This window comes from Mustela erminea, chromosome 9, assembly GCF_009829155.1.
Source record: "Mustela erminea isolate mMusErm1 chromosome 9, mMusErm1.Pri, whole genome shotgun sequence".
Lineage (NCBI taxonomy): Eukaryota > Metazoa > Chordata > Mammalia > Carnivora > Mustelidae > Mustela > Mustela erminea.
In genome coordinates, this window is record NC_045622.1 from 100899683 (window position 1) to 100910003 (window position 10321).

Consider the following 10321-nt stretch of genomic DNA (forward strand, 5'->3'; position numbering starts at 1 on the left):
TTTGAACTTTGATTTCTAACTCAACATTGTTCAACAGCAAACCAACAGTTCTCTCTTATTTCAGCAACAGATGTCACAAATTATTGTGAGATACAAAGTCATTCCTTAGTTATATCAACAGCATCTGAAAAATATTGGAAAAACATGTCAAATTAACAATAGATAAGCTTCTAATTCATGTGTTTCTTACAGAGAAAGAATCTGAAAAGAGTATCTTTGATGTTGTTTTTGTGTATTTTGAGAACCCCTCTTTTCATATACCCAACATTAAAAAGAGAAACTTTATTGAGGAGAAATGCATAATCAATATTACATTAATGTCTCTGTCAATAACAGCAGAAGAAAATCACTGAGATCAAAAATTTTTTTTTGGCTTCTCCTAAAACATGAAGAGATAGGAAGATCAATACAATAGAGATGAAAATCCAGGAATAGGTACAAATCCATAAGATAATTTATTATGTGATAATGGTAATATTGTAGACATTGGGCATATATGGATTATGTAACAAATAGTATAGAAATAATGACTAGACTTTGGTATGGCTTAAAGCTGGAAACTTATCTACACAAAAATAAATTTTAAGTGACTCAATGATTTAAATGTAAAAATCAAACTTAAAGAAAACACTAAATTTTTTAAGCCTTTAAAGTGAAGAAACCCTGTATAAATACAAAACAAAACACACAGTAAATTTTCTGCATTAAAAAATCAAAGTTTTCTGCACAGCAAAATGTACTGAAAAGTAATATACTTAATATTGAGAAAGAAATGTTTGTGGGTGTTGTAGAGAATGGTATTTGACTCAAAATAGCAATATGAGGGGCGCCTGGGTGGCTCAGTCAGTTAAGCATCTGACTTCAACTCAGGTCATGACCTCAGGGTCCTGGGATAAAGTCCCACACATCAGCAATGAGTCTGCTTTTTCCTCTCCCTCTGCTCCTCCCCCTTCTCATTCTCTCTCTCTCTCGAATAAATAAAACCTTTTTTAAAAATAGCAATACAGGGGTACCTGGGTGACTCAGTGGGTTAAGCTTCTGCCTTCAGCTCAGGTCACGATCTCAGAGTCCTGGGATCAAGCCCCGCATCGGGCTATCTGCTAAGCAGGGAGCCTGCTTCCCCCTCTCTCTTTGCCTGATGCTCTACCTACTTGTGATCTCTGTGTCAAATAAATAAGAAAATCTTTTTTAAAAAATAGCAATACAAAAGCAAGCAAAAAACTTTTTTTAAGAGGGCAACCTATATAAACACATCATTCACAGAGAAATAAATACTATTTTTTGTAGCAATATGGAAAGATAATCAACCTGACTTATGGGGGGGGAGGCAAACAAAACTAAATTATATTATTTTTCATTTATCATAATGATAATGTATAATAGAAGTTTCTTAACATTGTGTTAGAGAGGATTTGAAAAAGTACTCACTCCAGATTTGCTACAACGGATTTAAACAGATACAGCAACCCTCCGGAGGCAGATGGGAACTATCTACCAGAACCGACCACATCATGCCCTTTGACTCCGAGATTCCTGTACTAAATGCCTTCTAACCCTAAAGGTATATTCAAATTTATGCACATTAATATATTTATTATCACATTGTCTTTATTAGTAAAGATTAGAAACCATATTGTTTACCAGTGAGGGTGGGGAGGAGTCTGATATACAGATTAAGGAATGCAGCTGCTCAACAAAATGGAATACATCCATTGAAAAGGGGAAATTTCTCTTTCCATACAGATCACCTAGAAATATTAAGTGAAAGGCAAGTGGAAAAACCATGAAGAATATGCTGTCATAATTGTGGGGAAGAAAGAAAGCATATAAACATTAATGTTTACCAAATACAATGCAAGGTTTATATCTGGGGGAAAAAGAAGATGTCAACAGTATTGACCTCCAGGGAGGAAAACCGGAAGTTGGAATGGAGAGATAGAGGAAGTCTGGGGTTTTTACTCTAAGCATGTGCTTCCGTATTTATGATATTTTTACCATGGGGATGCTTTGTTATAGAAACCCCCAAAAATGGAAGGCAGAGAGGCTAGAGGGATGGAGGCAGGAAGGGAAGAAGCAAAAAAAGAAGGAAGGGGAGGAGGGAAGGAAGCAGAGATGGAGGGAGGGAAGCAGGAAAAACGCAATTTGTCAGAAGCAAGACAACTCTCAAAAAAAAATGGAGGAAGTCTCTAATGGCAGTAATGCAAAAACAAATTTGTCCCCTCTGGAGATCCAAACTTTTCTTCAGCAAAAAAATAACTACTGAAAATTGTTTGGATTTTTTTTTTTTCCAATTGTATCTCAGCCCTAGAACCTCAGATTCCCAAGAGAGCCAGTGTCAGTCCCTAGGTCCCAGCTATAAAATCCCCGACTGGAAGGAATTCCACAAAGAAAAGTCAGTGTGAAATCAATTTGCACAAGTTGCAGAATACAGAAAAGAATCTGGAGACAACTCCAGTGTAAGTAAAGTAGTTCTTGATTTTCAGCATCTTTCTCATCACAGCAGAGAGAAAGGGTCCGAGCCAGAGTTCTCCCATTCCACCCCAAGACCAGGAGGAATCATCTCATCCATTCCACCCCACGACCAGGAGGAATCATCTCATCACTGGTGAGGTCATGGAAATGGAATGAGGAAGCTGAGTGTTGCCTGGGAAAAGACATGAATGAACAAATAGTTGAATGAATCAACTGATAGATCAGTTGATCAATATTGTATGTCTTTCATGTATTCTTTGTATATTTTACTATGGCCGTTTGATGAGCACTCCATTCAATGCATGGCCCTTTGCTGGGAAGATTACATAGATTTGCTTACTTGATCCTCACAGAACTGCAAAGTAGACTTTATTTTTTTTTCTTAGTTTTCCTTTTTTTTAATTTTTATTTTTAAGTCATTAACACTCACAGGAAGATAGTTCAAAGAGGTACAAAGATAGTACACAAAGGTACCATGTATCCTTTACCCATGTTCCTCCTGTGGTTACCTCTTACATAATTATACTACAATATCAAACCAGATGTGTGTGACAATGTGTGTATGCAGGTCTGTGTCGTTTTATCCCACGTACAGATTTGTGCAACCATCACCACAATCAAGATGCCGACCTATGCCACCACAAATGTCTGATTCCATACAAACCTCCCTCCTGCAACCCTTTACAGCCACACCCCTCCTCCCCAACCTGACCCCTGGCAATCACTAGTCTCCATAATGTTGTCATTTGGAAAACAGTAGGTAAAAGGAAACCTGCACTATGTGACTTTTTGAGTTTGTTCTATTCACTCAGCATAATGCCTTTGCAATCCATCCAAACTGTTGTATCAGTAATTTGTTCCTCTTTATTGCTGAGTAATACCCCACAGTATAGATGTATCACTGTTTCATTAACCAGTCACCTGTTGGAGGACATTTTGGTTATTTACACTTTTCAACTCTTATAAATGAAGCTGTTATCAAAAATTATGTACAGATATGATCTCCCTGATATGAGGAAGTAGAGATGCAACATGGGGGGGTTAAGGGGGTAGGAGAAGAATAAATGAAACAAGATAGGATTGGGAGGGAGACAAACCATAAGTGACTCTTAATTTCACAAAACAAACTGAGGGTTGCTGGGGGGAGGGGGGTTGGGAGAAGGAGGGTGGGGTTATGGACATTGGGGAGGGTATGTGCTATGGTGAGTGCTGTGAAGTGTGTAAACCTGGTGATTCACAGACCTGTACATAAAAATATATGTTTATAAAAAATAAAAAATTTAAAAAAAAAATATATATATATATATATACATGGAAAAAAATAAAAAAAATAAAATCCAAGTCCAATAGGTCACAGAAAATATCCTCTGACTCCACTGTGAAACCAAATATTACATCATTATATCATTGCCAATTCCAAAATTAAAGGATCACATGGTCTTAGATTTCTCTGCTCTTCTTTCCTAGCAACTTTTCAGCTGATACTTAATCTGCCAGCCATGGAACAAAACAATGCCACTGAAGTAACTGAATTCATTCTCCTGGGATTTGCTGGTCAACACAAGTCTTGGCATATCCTCTTCACTGTATTTCTAGTGATCTATCTGGCCACCTTGGTGGGGAATACGGGGATTATCCTACTCATCAAGAGTGATTCTTGCCTTCACACCCCAATGTACTTCTTCCTCCAACACTTGGCATTTGTTGATCTCTGCTACACCTCCGCTATCACTCCCAAGATGCTGCAAAACTTTGTTGAAACAGAGCAATCCATCTCATTCACAGGATGTATGGTGCAATTACTAGTCTATGGTGCCTTTGCAACAATTGACTGCTACATCCTGGCCGCAATGGCAGTGGACCGCTATGTGGCCATCTGCAACCCACTCCGCTATCCAACGGTCATGTCCCAGGCAGTCTGCCTTCAACTCCTGGTTGGTTCCTACTTCCTAGGCTTCCTGAATGCCTCTGTAAACACGAGTTTTACTTTCTCATTGAACTTCTGCAAATCCAATAAAATTAACCACTTTTTCTGCGATGAACCCCCACTTCTTGCCCTCTCGTGCTCCAGCATTGACTTCAACATCATGCTACTAACTATCTTTGTGGGGTTTAACTTGATGTTCACTGTGCTGGTTGTCCTCTTTTCCTACATATATATCCTGGCTGCCATCCTGAAGATATCAACTGCTGCAGGGAGGAAAAAAGCCTTCTCCACATGTGCCTCTCACCTGACAGCTGTCATCATCTTTTATGGGACTCTGTCTTACATGTACCTACACCATGGCACCAAGGAGTCTCAAGAGCAAGAAAAAATGGCTTCTGTGTTTTATGGAATTATTATCCCTATGTTAAATCCCCTCATCTACAGCCTGAGAAACCAAGATGTAAAGGAAGCCCTAAAAGGGATTAGAAAGAAGTGTTTCTAGTTTGATCATCAATTTCTAATTCTCTTGCAAACCAGGCTAACAGTGCCAATTTTTAAGAAATCAATACCAAAGAGATGAACAATCTAGGAAAAGTTGCTCAGTGTTTCTAATACTGAGCTGTAAATTAAAGTAACAATGAGATAAATAGTTTCTACTCATGTAACTGGCAAAAACTGAAAAAGAATGATAACACCTATTAATTTTTGTGATGTAAGGAAATTTATTCTGTCACCTACTGTTAATCGGAAATTGAAGTGTCACTTCACCCTAGAAGGAATCTAGCGATAAATTTTTAAAACAAAGAAAAACTCTTTAATTCAAAAACTCAGACTTGCAAATTGATCTATGGTTATAAAGATATTTATTGAAGTTTTGTTGGGAAGACAAGAGCAAGAAAGTGAGTATTCCTCAATAGGGAAATAAATATGTATTGTTGAAATTCCAACTGTTTGCATAACAAATTTCTACAAATTTAAGGACTTAAAAACATGATTATTATATTATAGTTTTTATGAGTCAAAAATGTAGACACTGCTTAACTGCACCCTCTGAGATGCTACAATAAGGTGTCAACCAGCACCAGGAACTCATCTGGAGGATCAAGTGGGGATGGATCTTCTTCCAAGCTCCCTCATATTATTGGCACAATTTATCTCCTTGCAGTTGTAAGACAATTCTTGCCTTCCTGTCGGCCATCAGCCAGAGGTTGCTCCCAGCTCTTAGAGTCTATCCACTGTTCTTTTCCATGTGGCCCTCTCCATAACTGCTCTCATAACATGGCAGCTTATTTCTTCAAAGCCAGTAAGTCATTTACAGTTAATCAGTGTAGATACCATGTAAAACAACACATCTTTGTATGCCCAAATTGTACTGCTATTTCAAGAATCAGTCTCTCCCTGAAGTTCTCCCTGCTTAGTACTTGTTTCCTCACCAACTTTTTAACCCTGGAGATAATTCCTTCTTCCACTGAATACCCATAGCACTTTATTTGCAGCAATAAATATCATTTATTATTTATCACTTCCTCTCTACATCATTTATTTACCTATAAGAACCTCTGTCATTTATAAGGTAGTTGAGATACATCATCTTTCTATGAGCCTTTAATATCTGGTATAGAGACTTAGACACAGTAGGTATTCTATAAATATTGAATGAAGAAACGGTGATAAAATACAATAGTAGGGACAGCTTTCTAACTGGAAGTTATGTGAGTATGTACCCTACACTAGTGGTCTTTAAATACCAGTCTGTGGACAACAGCATTCAGGTGATCAGGAAAAGTTTTTAAAGTACAAATAATTATAGCCTGGCATTGGGGGTATTGATTCAGTAACATTAGTCAGAGCCAAATATATGTAATTATCTATATATGCAGAGTGTTTCTTTAATTACGTTGTCCACTAGAAAATAGTAATTAAGAGCACAGGATTTTGAATGGTTTAGTATGTCATTGATATCCAACCCAACCATTCACTAGCAGTGTCCATTTACAGGTTAGTTGGGCTTTGAAACCTTGCTTCCCATAATAGTGCCTATCTCATGAGATTTTTTTGTTTGTTTGCCTGTTTGTTAGTAACAGATAGGTAAGCTAATGAATAGAAATCATAGTACCTGGCACTAATAAACTCTCAATAAATGTGAATAGTAAATGAGTATTAACAAGGATTATTTCAACATGGGTGTGGCAGACATAAAAATGTCCTCATTACACACACATACCACACACACACACACACACACACACACACCCCACACATACATACACAGAGTCAATAAAAAGTCTCCCAAGGTTTTCAACATGAAAATTTTCCCCTTTGGGAAACTCCCCTCTCCTTCAGCAGAATGCTAATGAATTGAAGGTTGTTTTCTTTGATCCTGTCTCAGCATCTAGAGTCACAGATGCTCAAGGGAACAAGTATGACCCCCATAGACCTCAGCTATAAACTCTCTCTGTGGAGAAATCACTTGGTGAAAAATTAGCCTGGACTAGTCTGAAAGAAAAAAAATCTAAAGACAAATCCCCTGTAAATATATCAAATTGCATTTTTCCTCTTCTGCTGTGCATTATTTTGACAGATAGGAACCATAGTAAAATCTACAGGATTAGAGCAAACATGCCAATATAATTAACTCCAAGGTTGGGTAGAGTCATCTTATCTTTAGCAAAGTAAAAAATATAAATGGAGAGGGGTGCCTGGGTGGCTCAGTCAGTGAAGAATCTGCCTTCAGCTCATGTCATGATCCCAGAGTCCTGGGATTGAACCTCATGTCAGACTCCCTGCTCAGTAGGGAGTCTGCTTTTCCCTCCCCCTGCTCCTTCTCTCTCTCTTAAATAAATAAATAAAATCTTTAAGTATATAGATTTTTAAAGATTTTATTTTATTGGGAATACTATGGCTAATATGTCAGCTGTCATCTCCCTGGTCATTTTATAACTTCTCAATACAATCAATAATTTTTCTCTCCATATAAAATTATTGATTGTACTGAGAAGTTATAAAATGACCAGGGAGATGACAGCTGACATATTAGCCATAGTATTCCCAACTGAACTTGAACAACTTTTATAGAATATAAACAATAATAAGACAAGGCCACTCCAAGTCTGAGAAAACAGCATTCTGTGTTGATGTCTGAAACAAAAAAGGAACAAGAACCCTTGACAACTAAAAAAGTAGCTAAACATTCCACTATCCAACTGAAATGAGCAAACCCTCCCTCCCTAAACACTTTAATTTCTCTCTTTTTAGATACAAATTGTGAAAATATCTAATCACCAAATTCCTGGTAACATTCAAAACAGAATTTGTCTCTGCTTCCTAAATTCTTCTTAGAATCACCCAGCACAGGCCTAAATCCTACAAAAGTCCTTCTCAGTTTCCTCTTATTCCACACTCGGTCCCTCTGAAGTGTGAGGTGGTCTTCCTCACAGCAACACGTGAAAAAAGCCTAACTTTGCCTGACATGTAAGTGTTACTGGTTCTTGTTGGCTAGTGCACATTGATGGTGTGAACTGTGCCACATCTCTTATCTCTCTTGAATCTGGCTTTGTTCTGTTATTAATTTTCATATCTCCAAAGAAATTATGTGTCCGTTTTCTTAAATATAGCTAGTTTTAAAGTTAAAAAGAGGCAGCCTCTGTTACCCTTATTTCTACTCTTCAACTTACTTAAGTTTGTCATATATTCTTCCAGATGGTGTTTTTTACATAAATGCACACACACCCAGATTTTTAATTAAAAATCACTTCACATCCTACATGTTTTTCTGCAAAATGTTTTACTCCTTAAGAGTATGCTATTAACATTTTTCCCAAGAATACGTATAGATCTATCTTATTATTTTCAGGTATTTCATGGAAGTACAAACTACAGATTAACTCTCATTTATCTTAGCATCAACCTACCTACTGCTTATATTTTGATATCAAAAAGAGTAATGCATAGAATCCCCTGGGCTTAAAATAAATTTTTCCATAAAGATTAAACTGAAGTTGAGGGAAGTTACAGCTGTTGCCCAAGATCATGTACAATTGAATAGTAGTTTTAAGATTCAAATCTAGATCTTTCCCACTGCAAATCTATCTATTTTTCATTGTAGGTGATATAAAATAAAACTTAAAGGTGGCTTGGACATAATATAGTTGGGGCAACTTCAAAATGCTTGCATTATTCATCCAGGTAAAAGCACCTCCCAGAATTTCCAATTTGGCAAAGATGGAGTAACAGGGATTGGATTTATCTTTCTACTTGAACATGAAAAAGTGGACAAAATCTATAAAATAAAAGTTTTAAGACACATCCAGGCAATAAGGGACAATGATTCTTGAAAGACAAGAAACAAATGAGCTCTAAAAATTTCCCCCAGGTTTCTGCCTTAAGAAAGTTTCCAGACCACAGTGCAGAAAGGTTAGTGTACTTCCTAAAGGAAATGGATCTGAAAATCTGGAGAGACAAAGGTAACTATAATTTGCAGGACAGGATACTAGTCGTTGCACAGAGAGAAAACCCTAGATGTGCAGAGGGTCCCCCTTAGTTATGTAGCTGAGTACTGTCAGTACTAAGACAGAAGGAAAGAATTTGAGGTTACAGAAAGAAATGCTGAAAATATATAGATAAAAGCACCTGATGCTCCCATGAAGCTGGGAATGGTGTGCTCTCACCAACCAGACTGGAGAACTTTCAGGAGTTATGGTGCATTTGATAGATCACATAGAAAGAACTTTGTTCAGTAGTGGGAATAATTAGCCCTAAACTAAACAGTGCTCCTGTTCCAAGTAACAAATCAACAAAGAAGACTCAAAACTCTTATACTATTTGGGAAAGAGGAGTTAATTTAGGGTGATGGGCATTAAGGAGAGTACTTTTTGTAATGAGCACTCAATGCATATGTGACAAATCATTACATTCTACTCCTGAAACCAATACTACACTATATGTTAACTAATTTGAATTTAAATAAAAACTTGGGTGATTAAAAAAAAAAGTATCCTGTTCTTTCCAAGTCAATTAACTGTGTTACAAACAAAGCTCAAGAACATTTGTAAGAATACAAAAATAGCTATCACTGAACATGGTAAAATTCACAATATCTAGCATCCAATCAAAAATTACCATTCATGCAAAAAGCAGGAAAATATAACCATAATAAGAGAAAAATCAATGGTCAAAACTGACCACTCCCAATGATGTTGGAATTAGCCATCAGGAACATTAAAACAAATATTGTAATTGTATTCAATATATCCCCAAAATGTTAAGTAGAGGTTTGAAAGATCAGGTGAAGACTACAGTGTCTGATTGTAAAATGGGTGGGATTAACTAGATCAGACATTCCAAAAGACATGACTAGTGATCCAGAAGATACAGCAATAAAAAGCCTCCAAGAAAAATGAAAATAGCAATAGAAAGCATCCAAGAAAAATGAATCAAAAGAAAAATACACAGCACATCAGTGAGTTATGGAACAACTTCAGGAAAATTTACATCTGTGTAATTGGAGTCCCTAAAGGACAGAAAAAAAAAAGGTTGATATAAAAAATTTTTGACAGATAATGCTAAGAATTTTGTAAATTTGATGAAAACCAGAGGCCCACAAATTCAAGATACACACACACACACACACACACAAAAAAAAAAAAAAAAAAAAACTCCATGCAAAAATGATACCAAGACATATCAAAATCAAATGACTCAAAACCAGGAACAAAGGGAAAATCTTAAAACCATTCAAGGAAAAAAAAGACACATTAGGAATTGTAGAACATAAGTAAGCATAAAACAGATTTCTCAGAAACAATTCAAGTCGAAAGACAGAGGAGAAATATCTTTAAGAACTGAAAGAAAAAATGCTTGTATAGCAGACCAAATAATTTCATACCCACCCTTTCCTTAACAGACACACAGTGAGTCCTTCTG

The 10321-nt window shown here is 36.6% G+C and overlaps 1 protein-coding gene across 1 annotated transcript; it reads left to right on the plus strand.

Moving 5' to 3' along the window:
* The first annotated feature begins 3971 nt into the window (after window positions 1-3971).
* Window positions 3972-4901, plus strand: LOC116598185 (putative olfactory receptor 5AK3). The gene has a single exon (XM_032356557.1). It carries the CDS (start codon window positions 3972-3974, stop codon window positions 4899-4901), a length of 930 nt encoding a protein of 309 aa, XP_032212448.1.
* Window positions 4902-10321: the final 5420 nt, after the last annotated feature.

What these genes read in the sequence shown, in the direction of transcription:
- LOC116598185 (XM_032356557.1), top strand. Translation starts at nt 3,972, where the DNA reads ATGGAACAAAACAATGCCACTGAAGTAACTGAATTCATTCTCCTGGGA.